General features: G+C 47.1%; 1 protein-coding gene across 2 annotated transcripts in view; it reads left to right on the top strand.

Annotated features, from left to right (window-relative positions):
• Window positions 1-2781: 2781 nt before the first annotated feature.
• The window catches only part of ELP1 (elongator acetyltransferase complex subunit 1), a 30027-nt gene continuing 12844 nt past the window's right edge, over window positions 2782-19964 (top strand). The window contains exons 1-22 of one of the 2 annotated variants that reach the window (XM_074166873.1): window positions 2831-2980; window positions 4418-4570; window positions 5030-5111; window positions 7073-7153; window positions 7489-7574; window positions 7908-7913; window positions 8825-8924; window positions 9814-9904; window positions 10401-10524; window positions 11202-11292; window positions 11753-11983; window positions 12282-12452; window positions 13089-13188; window positions 13875-14057; window positions 14846-14952; window positions 15453-15556; window positions 16377-16430; window positions 16532-16637; window positions 17283-17398; window positions 18132-18205; window positions 18830-18908; window positions 19162-19241. In XM_074166873.1, the coding sequence (XP_074022974.1) occupies window positions 2831-2980; window positions 4418-4570; window positions 5030-5111; window positions 7073-7153; window positions 7489-7574; window positions 7908-7913; window positions 8825-8924; window positions 9814-9904; window positions 10401-10524; window positions 11202-11292; window positions 11753-11983; window positions 12282-12452; window positions 13089-13188; window positions 13875-14057; window positions 14846-14952; window positions 15453-15556; window positions 16377-16430; window positions 16532-16637; window positions 17283-17398; window positions 18132-18205; window positions 18830-18908; window positions 19162-19241 (2369 nt within the window). Of the gene's footprint in view, window positions 2981-4417; window positions 4571-5029; window positions 5112-7072; window positions 7154-7488; window positions 7575-7907; window positions 7914-8824; window positions 8925-9813; window positions 9905-10400; window positions 10525-11201; window positions 11293-11752; window positions 11984-12281; window positions 12453-13088; window positions 13189-13874; window positions 14058-14845; window positions 14953-15452; window positions 15557-16376; window positions 16431-16531; window positions 16638-17282; window positions 17399-18131; window positions 18206-18829; window positions 18909-19161; window positions 19242-19964 lie in introns of both variants that reach the window. The other variant, XM_074166874.1, reaches the window with a different exon arrangement.

Consider the following 19964-nt stretch of genomic DNA (forward strand, 5'->3'; position numbering starts at 1 on the left):
TCCAAGCTAGTTTTGCCTTGCACAAAGGAACAATCATCAGGAGGAAGCAACAGTCTCAACTCTCCCTAACAGACCATGGGCCTTTTATGGCAGTACCAGCATAAGGACCTCCTGTACTATCTGAAGACTCCATCACACTTTCGCCTCTTGCAGCATGACGGTCCACGAACAGGATCAAGTAAGCATTTCGGGTTCAAGCACCAAGTTATAAGGACTCATGTCAGACCTGCATTGCAAAGCACTCTAGAGAAGATCTCACCTCCTTAAAAGAAGCGGAGAGATGCCCCTGGAAGTCAGTCTGCTTGCATAGAACTACTGCTGCAGGCACCACCAAGCAGGTAACTGGAGCCTCCAAAACAAATCAAACAGCAACAGAAGAGGGGCTTCTGCCTTAAGTTTCCTTCGGTCCAGTTCCTTTTCCTTCGGCCCGGGAACTGTCTGAAAGAGATGAAAGCAGCTGAGAAGCTGAAAGCAGCTCCGACACTGACTCATCAATGAAAAGAGAAGATCAGGGTGAACCCTGCACAGACCTTTCTGGAGCTGCTGGTGCGAGCAGCACAAGGCAGCCCCCCCGTGCCTCCCCCAGCGCCGCAGAAGCACCTCCCAGCCCAGCTGCACGGCGCCAGGGCACAAGCGAAGGCTGCTGGAGCCTGGCACAGGGCTGCGCTGCCCGGCGCGGCTGGGACCGGACCCTGGCACCGCTTGTACCGCCCGGCCCGGGGCGGGGGGACCTCAGTGCCGGCCCGGGGGAGGGGGATCCGGAGAATGGGCAGGGGTGGGAAGGGGCGGGGACGCGCCGCTCCGGCCGGGGGTACCTGCTCCGGCCCCACCGGCTGCCCCGGCTGTCGCCGCCGCCGCTTCCTGGCGGAGCCCGGCGGGGCGGAGCGCGGCGCAGCCCGGGGAGGGCGGCAGGGACGGGGGGAGCCGAGCAAAAAGGGGTGTGAAGCGCAGGACGCCAGCTGCAGCCGTGGAAAAAAAAAAAACAAAACACTAAAAAAGGGCATTTCAGCCGAGTATCGGGAAGAAAATGATTCACCGCGGTGATGCGGCGCATTGACAGCAAGCCCAGAGGGGGAACTTGGGCTGGAGGGGACGAGCAGGTCCCATCTGCTTGGGTGGGATGTGCCCCAAATCTGCGAAACTGCCGGGGCAGTGGATACAGATTCGCTGCTCAGCAGACCCCACAGTGTGAGAGCCACTGCCGTGCGGTCAGCTGGGGCAAATCAGACACGGCAAACAAATTTCACCCCGTAAAAAAAGATGGTACTTGGTGCCAAGGGAGACTGGAGGCCGGTAGGATAAAGCTGGGCCAAAGGGTCAAGACTGAAAAAGCCCCCAAAAGAGATACTGCAGGGAACGGGTGTCAGAGACTGCGGTAAGCCTGGAGGGCAGGTCCCGGGGGAGAGAAGGGGATGGGACACACAGCACAGCCAGGCTCACATTCTCTGGCAGCTGCTCCGGCTGGCCTCGGAAGGCACTTCTTACACCCTGTCCCCAAGGTAAGGAGCCTGTATGGCTTTGACTTTCTCTGTGTGCAGTGATGGCTGCGCCTTGCTGATATGACTCATTTCCATTGGTCTCCAGAAACCCCAAAGTTCAGCCAACTTTACCAAGTTTCATCACCAATTCTAGCCAAGTTTACTACCGCAGCAGCAAGAAGCAAAAATGTCCACATCTGGTGGCCCATCCTTCCACTGGCCTGAGCTCCACAACTGCAGCACACATTAAGCTTGATTACAGCATGCAAACTCTACACATTTCCATGGCCAAAAACCAATTTGTCCCAAATTCAGCTTGCACAGCACATGGCCATCAAGACTGGATGAGCACTGATGGAGTCTAGCCCCACTAAACAAAAGGGGGAAAGTGTGTAGGTTATACCTGTGGTTGCATGAAGTCCTTCTCCTCCCCCCTCATCTGCAGCTGGAGGGAGAGGACCGAGTGTGACAAAAATGGTAGTACCAGGACAGCAGTAGCCTGTCTATGTGTATGCTGCCCTGGAAGTGCCTTAAGTCTCAAGTTCTGAACTGGTTAGTACCAGCATGCCTGCAAAATAACCATCCTTCTTCCAGTGTTACTTTATACCCTGGCACTGGCACAACCACACCAGGAACTGAGCTGGTGAAAACTCAAAAGCACTGGTTTTGTTGTATAAGCCGCAACCCCATGCGGCTTCCACACCCATGCAGCACACGCTGCATGACTCACCAAGGGGAAAGTGGTGGTGAGGCAGCAGCAAAGGCAGCGCAGAAAGAGCGCGGGGGCGCCTGCCATGCTGCCACCACACACCCACCTGCTCCGCAAAGGTCCTGGCCTAACACGGGTACCAAGTCCCAGCCCTTTACCCCGCACAGCCGCCTGTGCCACAGCAGGCCAGGAGAGATGGTCGGGAAGGGGATGAGCAAGAGACCTGACAGGAGCAGCAGGTGACAGTAAGCGATCTGCACCGAACACGGGCGACGCTGCCAGGTCTGCCTGGCGCTGGCGGCATTGCCGGGCACAGCATTTTCCGGTAGCCGCCCGCAGCAGGAAGGCTCTGATGCCTCCAGGAGCCCTCGGGAAGGGTTTGATGCGAGGCCACGATACGGCGGCCGGGCCCGTCGCAGCTCCTGTGAGGACCAGACCACCCGCCTTCCCTCCCCACTCGCCTTCGGGCCGCGCCCGCACCGGCGCTGTGCACATGCGCCCTCCGCGCACTGCGCAGGCGCTCCCCGGACCGCGCCTGCGCCCTCTGCCATCCGCGCATGCGCTGTTGCCTCCTCCCGCCGGCCCGCCGCGGAGAAGATGGCGGCGCCGTGAGCGGCGCGGCACTGCCCGGCATCGCTGCACCATGAGGAACCTGCGGCTGCTGCGGACCGGTGGGTGCCGCCCCGCCGTCGTTCAGGGCACCCCTCAGTGCTTCTGCCTCAGCGCTGAGCCCGGCACGGTCCTCGTGGGCTCCCAGCACGGCCTATTGGAGCTGGGCCCGGCCGGCGACACGGTGAGAGCTGCCAGCGGGCGCACCAGAAGCCGCGCTTTCCTGTCGCTGTCAGGCTCGGGGCAGGGCTGTGGCTTCGGGGGAGGGTGCTGGTACCTGTCAGGCTTTGGCCCGCCCGTTGCAAAGCTGGAGTAAAGCGTTTGGAGCTCTGTCAGCGGGAGCGCGTCGGTGCTTGGCGGCAGCTCGCCTCGGGGCTGGTGGCGGCAACCCTCTGACAGGGCTCGCTCTTTTTAGTGGCGTTTGCGGGGTCTTAGAGCCTCCTGCTGCGCCTTGACACAGCTTGCTGCTGTTTCTTGGTGCCTAGAAAGTTGGCTGTGAGGCTGCGCTGTGATCTTGGTGATTTGTTGTGCTTTTGAAGTACTAAACCTGCCTCCAAGAGGGTGGGTGTATTTGCTGTGAGTCATTCTTGTCATTTAGTCTTAAGCATGATCCGGTGAACAGTTATATCAGAAACACAACTCACAAAACTGAAGTAAACAGCAAAGGGATAGTGAAAAGTACGTGAGGAAGCTTTTGAAACAGTGCTCTAGGGGACAGGGAAAAAGCATCTCTCTAAAGAAAAAAAACTATTATTGAGCCATGAGTTCCTATTAGAGCTGGGCTGCAATGTCGTCTCTGGAAACACATTATGTCACTGGGGCATGTAATTCCTTCAGTGTGTTCATTTCTGAAGGTAGCTGGCAAAAGAGCTTTTGGGCTTTCCTCGGATCTCATTTTTAAAGAAGGGTGTGTTCTGAAAATCTCTACAGTGGTCTGTTTGTGAAAGCTGTCAACTAAGGTTTTTTTAGAATTAAAAAAATCTGAAGCCTATCTGAAGTTGCTAAATGTGTCAGGTTCCTTTTCTGTTATTTTGGGAGGTATATTTCAGGTCTTTATTAGTGTGGTTTTTTCCTCTGATGACCAGATGTGTTAAACATTCATGCAGCTAAGCTAGAAAGATCTATCTTAGCTAAAACTTTATTGTTTTGCTGTACTTGAATGCACATCCAAATGGTTTTCCTTTGAATTTTTTTTTTTTTTATGCTGTGTCTGTAAAGTCTGAATGACATCTTAAAAGTGTTGGGACACTTTAAGCAGCTACCCATTCTCCTCTTAATGTTGACACTATACGGAGAAGTATGAAAAGGGGATTGAAAGTTGATTAGTGAGAAAAATTGAAAGTTGTAGTATTGCCATTTATTATTTACACCCTTATGTGAGTTTTCTCATTGTCTAGCACTCAACATAAGAGAACCCTCACAATTTCCTATAGATAAGTGAAGATGATTACTTGCATATTGGCTGTTTCGTGGTCCTATTCACATACTCACTTTTGCTGTGTAATACTTTGTGTTATGGCAGTAGGATGAAATATACTCGTGAAAGTTATTGTGTCATTTCTGAAAAAAATCCCTGTGAGGTGATGTGTAGTTAATAAGTCCTTTGTCTCTCTGTGTCAAGGTGACGAGAGAAGTTTCCTTGACTGCGGAAGGTTTCATGCCCGAGGATGGCAGTGGTTGCATCGTGGGTATCGAAGATCTTCCAGAGCAGGAGTGCGTGTGTGTTGCTACAGCAGCTGGAGACATCCTACTGTGCAATCTCAGCACAAAGCAGGTAATGTGGCAGGAAGGACACAATACCAAGGGATTTCAAAAAAAAGGATGACACTGTTTTAATTTCTTCAAGGGGTAGTTGTATGTTTATTACTGAGCTGTGGTTAGTCTCCCTTGTCTGGGCAGATGAACTGATTTTTGTGGGAACCATAAGCAGGATTAAGGGCAGAATATACACTCCATAAAAGAACCGAAATTGAAACCGTGGCTTGCCTGTCCACAGCAGTGTATGGTAGAAAATGCTAGTCTCTAGATATCTGGGCTCTCATATGTAAACGTTCTAGAACTGTCTTTGGTTATAAATGTTTCTTTTGTTTCATTCAACACAAAGGGTAAAGTAAGACTTAGGATTTTTCTAAGTAGGAGAGGATTTCCCTGCTTTGGTGACTGATTGCTTTTTTCCTGGGATGGTCCTGCACTCGTGTTCCTGCACTTCTGTAATCTTATTTTGGTCTTGCAGGTGGAATGTGTTGGAAGTGTGGACAGCGGTCTGAGTACCATGAGCTGGAGTCCTGACCAAGAGCTTGTTTTGCTTGCAACAGGTATCAAGAACAGACTCTAAGCTTTCTGCGTTTAGGAGTGAAACTCATTATGTACAAAATGCAAAGATAGAAGAAGCAAAATACAAAGTTATGAAATTGGGACTAAGACTTAAAGAGAGAAAAAACCCCACCTGATCCTGTATACGAGATTTCATTTCGTGTTCCATGAGGTGCTTTGGTGATCCAAGCAGAAGGTGTTCAGGCCCAAAAAGCTGAGTTTTATAGAACAGTAGTTAGTTTTTCAGATCTTCCAACGAAGGATATTCGTCTTGCCTACTGCTTTATATCCCCATTTGATTTCTTAGTAGCAAAAACTGCTTCTTGTCCTTTATTAGGAAATACGTGTGTCACAGGCTCAACTTAGCTACAGACGTCTCAGCTAGAAAATAAAATTAGCCTCAAGCAAAATAGAGTCACAGAATGCTGGAGGTGAAGTGGAACTCTGGAGATCGTCTGTTCTAATCCCCTTGCTCAAAGCAGGTTACCTGGAGCAAATTGCTGAGAACCATGTCCACTCAGGTTTTGGATATCTCCAAGGGTGGAGACCCCACAACCTCTGAGGGCACCCTGTTCCTGTCTGTGACCACCCTCAGAGTAAAAAATTGTTTTCTTATCTTTTACTGGAATTTGCTGTATTTTAGTTTGTGCCTGTTGCCTCTTCTGCTGTCACTTGGCACCACTAACAGTCTCTCTTCTTTACTGTACCCCACCTCCCACATAAGATATTTATACACACTGATGAGATTCCTCCTGAGCCTTTTCTCCAGAGCAGTCTGATTTCCTCAGCCACCCCCCATGTGACAGATTCTCCAAGCCCTTAATCAACGTGTGTGACCCTTTGTTGGATGCATGCCAGCATGTCTTTGTCTATCTTGTACTGGTGAACCCAAAACTGGAGCCAGTACTCTACACGTGTCTCACCAATGCTGAGCAAAGGAGGTGGATCGTCTACCTCGACCTGCTGGCAACACTCCTAATACAGCCCGGAATGCAGTTGGTCACCTATGCAGCAGGGACTTACTGCTTGTGTTCAATGTGGTGTTGCCCAGGGCGCACTGGTCATTTTTTTTGCCAAGCTGCTCTCCAGTCACTTGGCTCCCAGTCTGTCCTACTGCCTGAGATTATTATTTTCCAGGAGCAGGACATGTTTTTTTCTGTGGTTGAGCATTATGATGTTCCTGACAGCCCATCTTGCCTACCTGACAAAGTCCCCATGGACAGACAGCAGCACAACCTTCTGGTGTTCCTGCTACTCCTCCCAGTCTTGTGTCATCTAAAAGTTGCTGAGGGTCCCACCCTCCAGGTCATTAGTGAAGACGTTAAACATTTGCCCTAGTGTCCAGGGACATGCCACTGGCGACTGATGTCAAACTGGACTGTTTGCCACTGACAACAACCTTTTGAGGTTGGCGGTTCAGCTGCTTTTCAGTCCAGTTCACTGTCCTTTTGTCTGTCCCATCCTTGATGAGTTTGCCTGTGGCAATGTTATGGGAGACAGTGTGAAAAGCCTTATTAGAATAAAGATAAATGACATCCACTGGTCTCCCCATATCCACAGATAAGTCATCTCATTGTAGAAGGCTATCAGGATGGTCAGGTGTGATTCCCTTCATAAATCCACGTCAACTGCTCAGAATCACCTTCTTGTCTTTCATATTTCAAGAGAAAAGATTTTAAGAGTACCACGTACTTATTTTGAAGGACTTACTTTGAAGGTGGAAAGAACTTTTTGAGGTTAGTCCAGGAAGCATGTTTTTGAAGATAGGGATTTGAAAGTGTTTTTCCGTTCCAGCTTGAGATTTTCTGCTTTGAAGGATATGTTGTCTTCAGTATCATACTACCGTTACAAATATTTCTATATTCAAGTCCACGACAGAACAGTAGGACAACACAGGAGAACATTGGGTTTTTCTTTGCTGGAGATACAGTTACCAATACTGTGTTTAATGTCCACCCTGCAGGTCAGCAAACACTCATCATGATGACAAGAGATTTTGAACCAATTACTGAGAAGCAAATCCACCAAGATGAGTTTGGGGAAGGTAAGAGGTGCACTGAAATGAAGTTGTTCAAACTGAGGTCATTGGTGTGTTATAAGTGTGTAGAAAGTAAAGAAATGGAGCTGAACACTTACTGGACCCCTGGAGGCATTTTAGAGTATAATGCGGCTGAAGGAGAACGCCAATATTTTATTGTCAGCGTAAATTCAAGTAACTTCCCTGTACTAGAGGACTTTCTGGGCTATGTAAATTTCCTGCAGGTTTTTAGAATTAAACTTGGATGGAAGGTGTGGGTGGCTTGGACCTGTGGTTGTGTTTACCATACTGTGCAGAATAGCACTGTAAATCTTCCACTACAATGATTATTTCTTCTTCAGGAAAGTTTGTTGCTCTTGGCTGGGGTAAAAAGGAGACTCAGTTCCATGGATCAGAGGGAAAACAGGCAGCGCATCGCAAACAGACGGTATTATACTCCTTCTCTTATGTTAGGCCCATGCTGTCTCTTGGAAAACATGTATAAGGAGAGTTTCTGTTATTCTTGTGGTGCCAGTTTGCCACTGCTTTTCTGGTCTTCATAGGCTTCTTCTGTTTGTTCTATTGTTATCTGAAATCCAGCATTTTTATCCTCCTCCTAATTTAAGACAGCAGCTGGGAGTACTTAGGACTGCTCATACAAAGCTCAAAGCAAGATTTGCATGCTCTAGTGCTTGCAGAGGTACAACCACCCTTAAATCAGCATGACAGAGTAGGCTGAATGTGTTATACACTAAAATGTTCATATGACCATGAGGCATAGCATGAAGTTTGGCTGAGAGAAGCAGAAACAACAGTAGTTTGAGCTCTCAGAAGGCAAGAGTAGAAGGATTTGGGCTACTGAGCATCATCAGTCATATGAGGCAGCTCCATGTGCCTGCATATGTTAGCTCTTTGTTCGTTTGTCTGGCACTTCCTTGTTTGGGTTTTGTTTTCTCTACTTTTTATTTGGTGAAAAGTCAGGTAGCGAGAAACACTCCACTGCTGGATTTTTCTTCTTGTGTTTAAGTTTCAAAATAAAAACTGTCCTGCTGAAACCTGACAGGCTCTAGAGAGCAGAGACATGAAATGTGGCCTGTTCCAGCTTTACTGCTAGGAGGGACAGGATGAGGCTTAGCTGTATCTGGGAAAATACGCCTGGTTTGACAAAGTTAAACCTTTGAACAGCTGCTTCTATATGTGTATTCTGTTGAGATATTTTTTTCCTGTGTTGTTCTGCAAAGAACCTGTTTTCCTCAAAGAACAATACTTTTCGTCCCAGCTTCTGTCTATCATACAGACTGTCCGGATGGCGTGCTTTTCTCACCTTTTTCCTTCAAGGGGTTGTGACTCCAGGCATCAGTCAGGAGCAAACCCTGATTCACCCTTGTGTCCAGCTTACGCACAGCTGGTCTATAAGCAGAGACCCTGGTGGAGGGGAAGGATGGCGTGTGATCATGTGAATAGTCATGCACACTTCCAGGAGGAGCAGATTGAATTTATAGCCAGTTTTAATTCTAGTATTTCCCAAAAATAACATTCTGAGTAATTAAATTTTAAATTTGCAGCATTAAGGTTCTTTAATGGATTGATTTCATGCCAAGGCTCTTGAAAGAGCTTGTTTAGCAATGCAGTCTGTTTAGACAAAGACAGCAGTTGCCTTCCCAAGCTTTGATGCAGCTTTCTTTTGTGTAACTTCAGGAAGTGTCACCTACTTCAGTCTGGGATGACGGCAGGCCTCGGGTGACGTGGAGAGGAGATGGGCAGTTTGTTGCAGTGAGTGCTGTCTGTCCAGAAACAGGTATGGGACCAAACTTATTTCAAATGCCAAGGAGGCTTCTTAAGCAGAAACTAGGCAAGGCAAGAACTGGCAGGTGTTTGTGGTCTCTTGGCCGCTTAAAGCAAGGGTGAGTTGAGCTAGTGAATTGCTGTTTTCTCTGGTTTGGTGTTCTCGGAGGCATTTTATAGATGCAGTCTTTTGAGCACTTTCTTTGCAGTTTGGGTTTCAGCCCAGTGAGAAACCAAGAGAGGCTACTACTGAGTAGTTACTATCTGAACTGCTTCTTTCACCAGTGTTAAATCACACTCAAGCTCTAAGCAATCTCTGATGGGCTCCCGGTACCAAATGGATGAATCTGGGTTGCCATACCCAGTGTCCCTCACACTAGCAGTTTGGCCTTGCACACTTTTTTTTAAGTACTGGTAATACTTTCCCTAGGTTTTGCCCTAAAGCCAAAGAGGTGATGAGCATATATATTTCTTGTAAGACTGTAATTTATGTCTTCCATGATAAATATTGCTGAGCATTTTAAATGTATTGGTCTATGTATTGACCTTCACCAAACTGCATTGCTCTTCCACTGGTTTGGGTTTTTACCTTCAGTATTTCATATTATGAAGGATATTGCATTTGCAGGGAGATTTTTACTACTCTGTGGTGAAAGTTGGAAAGGGAAATGGCTAGGACTGAGCTACATCAGACTGAAATTCCTACTCTGTTCCTTTAGAGTCATTCAGTTACTGTGGGAGAACTGCCTGAGACAGAGTAAGTTCTTAGCCCTTAAGGTGTACAACAGAAATCTCCTTTTGATTCATGTGCATTGAAACTTGCTCTTCTGCCCATATAAAGTTAGAAAAGTCTCTTCCCATGTTTTCTTACACCTTTCTTTCATTGCTCTGTCAACCTGTAGGTGCTCGGAAGGTCCGAGTATGGAACAGAGAGCTTGTGCTGCAGTCAACAAGTGAGCCTGTCTCAGGATTAGAACAGGCACTGTCCTGGAAGTGAGTAGCAAAGTGGTCTGCATGCTGGTAGCAGAGTGTTGGTTTTTATTCCCTGGTCACCATCTTTGATCAGCATCAATTTAATTTCTCCTGTGTTTGTTTATTTTTCCCAAAAACTCAAAGAAAGCTTCCTTCTGATCCAACATGAGTAGCACTTTAAACCCTGGAAAGCCTAATACTTGCATTATATGTGGGAAGAAGGGGTAGATTCTCTGCACAGACTCAATGTCAAGTGGTTTTGGACTCAACTGTATAAATAGGAATATGACAGGTCCCTTTGCCAGTGCTGACATTAACTTGCTCACCTGAGGATGTCATAAGCCCTAGAAAATGTCTGTGTGGACCTATGACATTGTCTGAACAGGGCTGAGGAAAACACATCCTCTGCTGCTCTTTTCTTCATGTCTCTGGAGAAGATGCAAGATGATTGGTTTTAAAAGGACAGCTAGTGATTATGTGAGCAACCGCTTTTCATTTGGCTCTTTTTTTTTTTAAGGCCCTCTGGAAACCTGATAGCATCCACGCAAGAAAAACCCAACAGACACGATGTGGTTTTCTTGGAGAAGAATGGGCTTCTTCACGGGGAGTTCACCCTGCCGTTCCAGAAAGGACAGGTCAAAGTAAGTGCTGTGTCTGGGCTTCCTTGATTAGAGTGTAATGGAAAGAAGGACTAGATCTCTTCCAGATTCTAGAAGGAAATTTTTAACTTAATACTTAGTGCTGGTCCTAATGGAAAAAGTGACCTGAAAAGAGAACAGTGAAGATGCTTGTGGAGAAGATGCAATGCCCCCTGCAGGCCCATATTATAGAGGCAGGTACAGGGGGATGGTAGCCCTGGGGTGCTTCAGGCCCGTGTACATTTTTCTCCCAGGCAAATGCTTCAAAAATGCTGTTCAGGATGTCAGCTGTTGCAAGAGTGAGGTGAAATACTCACGTTATCCCAAATAAGAGAATTGAGAAGCTACTGTTAGGGTGTTACTACAACTTCTGCCTTTGGATGCTGAGGTCTTTTGGCAGATGCTTCCTAAGTGGCAAGGAAAGCAAAGAGAAAACTGCCATGTTTGTGATTGTATCGCTTCTTCAGCTGTGTGATACCAATGTGACAGGTTCTGCTTCAGGATGCTTTGCTCCAGCTGTTGGGAGCTTTCCAACACACGAGGGCTATGTTAGTGTATTAACCCATGCACCTTACGTTGTTGAAAATGAGGAGCAACTCATGGTCTTGCAAACCAATTGGGAGCATGCCCACCCTACACAGAAACAACAACATCAGTAAGAGCCCTGTTTGTTTCTGCAGGTTAATGAACTGCTTTGGAATGCAGATTCTACAATCCTGGCTGTATGGCTGGAAGATGTGAAAGTGGAAAACTCTAACCCGAACAGCTACGGTGAGAGCACTGTGTGAGGCTCTGGCTCTTACACTTGCCTGCAAATGTGGTTAGTAGTGGATATTCCTCTGCAAGTTAGGAGACACTGGGGAGGCCTGCCTACAGTTTTGAGACCCCTGTGCCGGTCAGAAAGAACTGGTATTTCAGCCCGAGCTCAAAGCATCTTCCAGGTTGCTGTAACTGGAAGTGGTACTGATGGAATGCTAAAGGTGTGAGGCCTTCTTAAAACATGGGTGTCTTCTCACAAGGGGAGCTCAAAGAATTCTAGAATTGACTCTCTTGCATGAAGTCTGTTGTTAAGTTTTCTTGTGCTGGGTGTTGTGTGACACAGCCCATGGGCTGAAGGCTAGAACTGTTATTTTCATTTTTCATTGCATTTAACCCACCCCTAGAAGAGGGTGAGGAGGGTTTGAGATGGGTCTTAAGTAATAGTCTGTAGTAACCATTTATTTTTCTATAGTTCAGCTGTGGACCACAGGGAACTATCACTGGTACCTGAAGCAAAGTCTGCATTTTGGTGGCTTGAAGGAAAATCAGTTGGTGTCGCTGCAGTGGGACCGAGAGAACCCATATAGACTGCATGTACTCTGCCAGGGTTGGCATTACCTCTCCTATGACTGGCATTGGACCACAGACCATGGGATGGGGGAAAATAGCCAGCATGTGGCAAATGTGGCTGTCATAGATGGAGGTAAGCAGTGGGACTGCTCTGCAGCTCTAGGGTCAGACAAGGTGGCATAGCCTTTTGGATGCAGGCTGGGTGGGATATGGTAGTTCTGTTAACTGCTGTTTCTACAAAGCTATTAGTGAGGGGGACCATGCAATTAGTGGATGCTTGAGAGGTTTTTCAATGGAGTTAACCACTAAGGGCGCAGCAACTGTATTTTCCTGTAACATTGTTCCTACTTTCAGTGAAGAACCTAACAAGAGCCTCACTAAGATTTGGACTGGGTTACAACTTGGGTTTTTTTTCCTCTTTTCTTCCACAGATAAAGTACTTGTCACGGCATTCCAGCATGCTGTGGTGCCTCCACCCATGTGTACCTATGAGCTCTGGCTCCAACAGGCAGTTAATCAGGTTGCATTTCACACAGATCCCAAACATAGTGGAGACATGGCTGTCCTGGATGCTGATAACAAGATTTCTGTGTACAGATACGGTGAGAGCATGTTGCACTGTCTTGTTAAAGGAAACCCTCTGTCCCTGAGAGCAGTACCCTGGGGGAGCTAGTAGGGTGATGGTTACTCAAGCCTTTAGTAGTTGGGAGTGAGATATATCTGGTTCAGCTGTGGACTGAAGCTCAGTTCTCTGACGTCCAGTAGTCTGGGTGTCACAGAAGCATTGTGGTGGTGCATTAGCTTTGTGAGAAGGCAGCGTTGAGCGCTTGGCTGTGTGCTTATCCTGGTAATATCCCCCTGCCTAGCTTTGGCTCGAATAGAGTGCAGCAAGTGGTGTGTAATCTGTTCTGATGGCATGTTGTTGATTGGCACCTGAGAACAGCTACCTAAGGTCTATCTGAGGCACCCAGCACTTCCCAAAGCAGTTCTGTATACAGTGTAATAATCAGTGTGTTGTGAGACCAGAGGCTGTTGCTGCTGTCTCAGAGTTTTGTACTGTGACATTACGAAGTAACTGTGTTTCTTAGGGTAGGTGTTCATGAGGATTAGGTGTTGGCTGTACATGTAGGAGTGAATTTCACAGTAGTTTTCTGTAGCGTATACTTTTTCATGAGAATGAAGAGGAGGGGGCTCTGTTGGAAGGATCTCTAAACTCTATTTTGTTCTGTGTTTGCTAGGACAGAGCACAATGAATGACCCCACTGTCAGGTTCGGAGCTGTGGGTGGAAATGGATTTAAAGCAGCTGTGGAAACACCATACCTGGATAAAACCTACAGGTAATATAGAACTAGTACAGTTGCAGTGGGGAGGAGAGGGTAGTACCTGGCTGGATGTTTTGGACGTCACAGCTCTGACCACTTGTCTCAAGATTTTGAAGAGGTTGTCAGAAAACGTGGTTTCATTGTGCTGCCACTGTGGCTGCAACTAGTGCTGAGGATTGGTCAACACAGTAGCAATCTATGTTGAGAAATGCCATTGACTGAGTACTTGATCTAGTGGGAGAGGTGACTATGTCAGTGACAGCACTGAAGTAGCCTTTCCTGTGCCTGGTGCTCTTGCTACACCATAGGTGCTGAACTTTGTGCTCCCGCTCCTGGAGCCAAAGGAATGGCTGTGCAGTCCCAAGCCCATGATCACAGCAGGCTGAGCAACAGAGCTGCTTGCATGGCAGGGACAATGACTAAGTTAATAAAACCCACCCTGCTATACGTGTTGTTCCCGTACATAGTTGGCATGGGAGTAGAAAACAAATGGGGCTCCTTGGGTCTCGTCCTTCATCTCCAGCCCAGCCTGTGGCAAGACTCATGCTTTGTGTGTCTTTATGTTTGTGCACTGAAGCCCTTCTAGCCATGCTGTGTGCTCAGCAGCTAGGCTGTGCCTAGGAAGACCTTCACCTCTTCAGTGAGGTGGCCTGCTGAAATCAGGATCTGTTTGCTTCTCAGTCTCTCTTATTTTGTGACAGAGTTGATGTGGGCAGTGACAACAGTGAAGTGATGAATCCTCTGGGGCTCCGATTTCTCACCTGGCTGCCAGATGACAGCTTCCTGGTGGTTGGTCAGGGTCAGCATGCTGCTCAGTCTGTCCTTTACCATCTGACTGCAGGGCCTTATGTGGCTGGAGCCGAAGAAGAGCGCCTGAATTTACGGTAATAGAGATCTGTCAGTTGTGGGTGAAGCCTGAGAGTGCCTCTGGGCAGAGCCTAGAAGGAATTAAGTCTTTCAGTAGACATGCAGCCTGGAGGGTGTGGGCTGGGGAATTCGGCTCTCTTCCTGCAAGAGAACCGAACAGCTCAAGAAGCTGCCTACTGGTCAGCATTTGCCTGTAGTCCTAATGCCTACACCATGACAAGAGGGCGTATGCTAGCATGCCTGTGTCGGTACCAGATAGCTCTGTTCCTTTGTCTGAATTCCAGGCACTCAGGGGACTGAGCTCCTCCATTCTACCCTTTGCCCACCATTACCAAGGTTCAGGAGGGGTCTGGTAGCCCTTGTTATTCCTGTCCTCCTCCTCTTCACCTACTAGGCATTGTGGGGTCAGGTGAACTAAAACCAGATCACAAGAGGAAGCTACTTGGGGTACAGAAATCTCCTTTCGAAAGGAATCCTGAGAGTTGCTTCCTGCAGCACTCACATGGCAAATACAGGCTGATTTGCATATGAACAAAAGATTAGAACAAAAGAAGTGTGGGCTCTGCAGAGTGCTATGAGTATGCAGACAGTGACTAGCGCAGTTAGGCTAATGCCTGTTGGCGGAGTTGCTTGTGCTCTGTGCTACCAGTGTCAGCTGACATAGGTGTGAAATGACTGCAGATCCTTACACAAACAAGGTATCTGTCCATGCTGGAGATGTGCATCCTTCCACCTGGCCACAAGAAACGCAGGATCCAGGTGTTAAATGTGTATCATGCGACTGATGTTCTATGTCTTGCTCCAGATTGTCTGTGCCTGTAGATGGAGAAGTGATAAGCCTGTGCTGCAGCCCAGTGACCAAAACTGTAGCTCTGCAGCTGGCTAATAGACAGATCCTGAAATACCTCTGGGGTAAGCTGGCACCTATTGAAGTACCTGGTCTGGGGTGTGATTATTACAGATTTCTCAAAATGTTTAATGACATGATTTGACTTTCAGAGACATGGGTGACTCTTGCTGGTAGCTGGTCCTGCCTCTCATGCTCCCTCTGCTCCCAGAAATGGGCCAAAATTAGTGATTTGTGTCAGAAAGCAGTTAATGTTGTTGAGAATGATAGTTCAGACTTTATGATTTGAAAAGGAGTAACTGGTTTAGTGATTTCAGAAGTGCTGACTGACAGCTGCACCCTTGGCACTTCTCTCTTGTTCCACAGTGGAATAAAGGTTCTGCAGAGCCCCTAGAAGTTACCGTCTCCTTGTCTGCTGTGTCCTGGACTTGTGTTTGTGTCAGCATTCCTCCTGTCTGTAAGATAGTGTAGCTTATTCCCAGCTCCAGTTTTCTTGAGATACATGTCTTGGTTGTAATGTCTGAATCTTTGGCTGGAAAACAGTGCGGTCTTCTTTGCTCTTCAGAGGCTTCTACTCCGGTCCTTGAGCCCTGGCGGACTAGCAGTGGCTCTGCTGTTCAGTTCCCCTACCCTTGCGTGCAGACTTCTATCACGAGGATCAGTGGTGAAGTAAGTAAAACTGTGAGCAGATTAAATTCCATAGTCAGTTGTTCTCCGTGTCATATGTGCACCATGATCCTCTGTCCTGGGTCCACTGATGCTTCTTAACTGCATTCTTCATAAGGCCCTATGCAGAGCTGAGAGCATATCCTTGTTTTCTAGAGCATTTCTTGTGACTTGCAATTAACACCCAATCTCCCCATTCTATGGATACAGTGAATAATGTCATTGAAGAGCAAAAAATGTCAGATTTAAAATTTCCAGCGATCACTGCTCTGCTTTTTTGAAAACGGCATTTTGCTCTGTTTTATCTGAACTTACCCTATTAGCAAATAGGGCTGCATTGAGTTGCTGCGAATCTTCTGCTATTGGTGATGGTTTTTTGATAGTTACAACAGCTTAAGGAACGACTCGCTATTTTGCTGGTAGTTTCAGGGTTTGTTTCCTTCAGCATGCATCCAGGTGAATCCTGCATGGAGTTGCTTTGCTCTGCTCTGTACCAGGGCTTTTCCTCTGGTATTTTGGACCAAATACTGCTGAATAAAAAATGAAATTATCTGGTGTGGTTTCTGCTTCTATTTTGTTACTGTGCAGAGTCTGCTACAGGGTAGACCAAGCTGGTTTTCCAGAACCAGAAGTGTTTAAAGACACTTTAGTAAGCCCTCCTATTATAGATGTTGCATGACTTCCTGTCCAGCTTCTTTAAGGAATTCACATGAGGTACTCAGTCCCTAATTGTAAGGTACTTCAATCCAGTGCTAGTCAGTGTTGTGAAACACTGCAGGTTGTGACACTGAGAGCTTATACCTGTCATCTTTTTTATTTACAGGAGATGATCTTGGGCCTCACAGATCGATGCCGGTTTTTTGTAAATGATATTGAGGTACCAAAATTTTTGCCCGTCGTTGCATCCCCTTTTCCTCTGCCAAAGGCAGCCTACCTGTTCCACTCCATACAGCAATAAACTACATCATTTTTCTGCAGGTTGCTTCCAACATCACCTCATTTGCAACATACAATGAGTTTTTGTTGGTGACAACAAACTCCCACACCTGTCAATGCTTCTGCTTGAAGAACATATCAGTGAAAGGTAAACACCAGCTCTGGCTTCCTGATGCCAGCAGCTTGTGGCCATTGTCTTGGAACCACAAGATGTCTCCATTTTTCACATCCAAACCTGCTGTATATGGGTCACTCAAAGCAGCTGCTTAAGAAATGGAGAAAAAGAGCTGATCTCAAGCACAGGGAACTGACGTTATATATCATGTGCTCCTCCCAGGGAGCAGGATTTGTCCTGTAGTTGTTGTCCCTTCACTGTTTTCAACAGCTTAGCCTTGCACTCTCTCCTTCCCCTCCCCTCCATCCAAGAAAAGAAAGGGCTTTGTGCCGTTCGTGTGGTAGAGAAGGGATTCCAGTAGAAAGAGTTTCTAGCAGCATCTGGCTATGAGAGTTATGAGGATCCTGGAAAAGGCAGGGTGACAACTTATTGGTCCTTTACATCTTCCAATGCTCATCTGGTCTGTTGAGCTTTGTGATCCTGTTATGTAGATGACATATCTCTATGTACAGCAGTGCTTAGCACTAAGAAGTCCTCTTCCTGTCTGAACCATTGGAGATCACTGCTGTATTGTTGACTCAGTTGGTCCAGTACGGCCTTGCAGGGCCACATAGGAAAGCCTGAATGAGGCACTGCACTGCAGTGTGCCTTGTGTACTGATAAATATGCTGTCTTCAGCCCTTCAGGCTGGCCTGAGCAGCGCTGCCGCACCCAACAGCGAGACCCTGCGCAAGGTGGAGCGAGGTTCACGTATCATCACTGTTGTGCCCCAGGACACAAAGGTTGTACTGCAGGTCAGTGCTCTGCCCATGTCTGCTGAGGTCTGCTGTCGGGAGGTGTGGGGGGACCAACTCAGTGGGCAGCTGGCATACCTGCAAACAGCATGTGCAGTGCTACAAAGCTGCTGCCCTGTATTACTGCAGCACAGTGCCTCACAAATCTCCAGCTACCTGGTGGGATGTGGAGGGATTTTGAGCGTGCCTGTGGGGGTTAGGTTCAGCACAGGCAGCTGGGTATGCATAGAGCTGGGAAGGGCTATTCAGACTCCTAATGGCTGTGGTAGCATAGTGCTACATATTGTGGCCTCTCAGGCTCACCTCTAACTACTTGCATGTGCTAGCATTCCTCCATTAGCCTTGGCACTAAGTTTGTCTGAAGTGCTGACTTCACGCTTCAGAATCAGCAGAGGTTCACAGAATGGAGAGAGATGTAATTTGAAAGGCACCTCTGGAGGTGTGTAGCTCAACATCCTCCTCAAAGCAGGGCTAACATGAAAGTTTGGTCAGGTTGCTCTGGGTCTTGGCTGGTTGAGTAGAGTCCAGGCTCTGAAGGACGGGATGTTTCTGAGCTGAGAGAATGTTCAGATATTTTTCCATAGTCATTGAAATTGTGTGTCCTTTGAAGTGAAAAAAACAGGCCGATGCACCTGCAAGTAGCAGACAAGTCTAGAAAATTGGGCAGTCCTCACTTTGCCTTCAATGTAGGCAGAGTAACTACAAATAAATAATTGTGTGGATCTCATTATAGATGCCGAGAGGAAATCTGGAGACAGTTCACCACCGAGCTCTGGTTCTTGCCCAGATTCGGAAGTGGCTAGACAGGTAAATGGCACTGGTGTATTCTGGTCTTCCCTCCCCCAGTCTGCGCTGTTAGAGGTTGGCTGGCCTGGTTTTGTGCTGGAGAAGGGAGGGAGCTAAAATCAAAGGAATTGACTTCATTAGTGGGAATGAAACTGTTTCTGGGGCTACCAGCTAGAAGTCCAGCTTTCAGCAGTCCCAGATGCCTCTCACTTCACCACTGGAGGGCTTATGTGTGCGCTGAGACTGCGTGGGTGGGAGAAATCTTTGCTCCACTGTCCAGACATCTCAGTCACTTTGTGATGAAGCTTTTCATGTTTGTTTGTTTAATTGATTCACATTGAAGTTTTCTGAAACAGAAGTTGGTCCATTAGATTAAAATATAGTTCGCTGGTTTAAGAGAGGGGAAAAAAAGTAATGCAAGGCCTGTATTGCTTCCTCAAGCTGGCTTGCTGGTCTGTCCCACTGCAGAGGCTTGGCAATGAACAGGACTCACCTTGCACATTTTTTCTGGAAGGCAATCTACACAGCTAATTGCCTATGCTATTCCTTTCCCGGGGGTCCGCGCTTACCTCTAGTCAGTTGCCTCTATTTCAGATATTGTACCAATCCACTACCTAAATTATCCCACTTGACTTATTCCTCCAGACTTATGTTCAGGGAAGCCTTTCAGTGTATGAGAAAGCTGCGAATCAACCTCAATCTTCTCTATGACCACAATCCTAAGGTAAGTATGCCCGGTTCTGTTGTGTTATTTTCCATATCCATCTAGCCTGGAATCTGTTGATGTTGAACAGTGGGCTCAAAAGAGCAGATGGTGCTGTCAGTTCTGCTTTGAGCAGAGATGGCTGCTCTGCAGTGCTGCATCCTCATGCAGGCAGACTGGATTTCCTTCATCTTGTACATTCAGAGAAGGTCTTTGTTCTTGTACTTAATGTACTTGTTCAGAATAACTGTAGTAACGCTCTTGTTCATTTCAGGTGTTTCTGGAAAACGCGGAAACCTTTATCAGGCAAATAGATTCTGTGAACTATATCAACTTGTTTTTCACAGAACTGAAGTGAGTATAATTCTTGCAAATGAAAGCATGCATGTGATCAGTGGTGGTACCTTATTTTGTCAAAATATTGGCAGCTCTTCAGTATGGGTTCAAGGAGTTAGTCAGAAATCTGGCATGTTGGGTCATAAAGACTCAAGTAAGCTCAATAGTTTCAGGGGTAGTCGGAGTGTCTTGTTGGGAATTCCAGCTTGCAGGCAGCTGTTAGATTTTTCCAGCAAGGGATTAGTACATCATCTGACTGCTTTCACTGGTCTTCTGGTTTGCTGTACGGGGGTAAATGTGAACAGAGAAAGTTTTGTTCCCTCATGAGAGGAGCAAGACAGCACCGCGTATCTGAAGCCTGAGGCCAAGATACTTGCCTAGATTCCTGAATCAGGTCCACTGACTTCCCTCTCAAAGGTTGAGTGGCAAGAGGCTTTAGGGCGTTGGTAGCTTCAGGACTTCTCAGGGTAGCTGAACTAAATAGTTGTTGAGGAGCTGGAGCTATCACTTAGCTGTTCTGTTTTGTTTTCAGTTTTGACCTCACCTTAAGTCTTTGCTAGAAATAAAAGCAAATGGATTAATTTTCAGAAGTACTCTTGTGCTCAGCATCTCCATAGTAGATTTAGTAGAAATCCGCTGTACCCGAAAATCTTGCCTTCTGATTTTTTTGTGCAACTAAAATAGTTGTTCTGACCAGTTTTTTTCAATAGCTCTCTTGGCTGAGAATCAATTGGGACGGAT

The sequence above is a fragment of the Numenius arquata genome, chromosome Z (assembly GCF_964106895.1).
Source record: "Numenius arquata chromosome Z, bNumArq3.hap1.1, whole genome shotgun sequence".
NCBI classification, from domain to species: Eukaryota; Metazoa; Chordata; class Aves; order Charadriiformes; family Scolopacidae; genus Numenius; species Numenius arquata.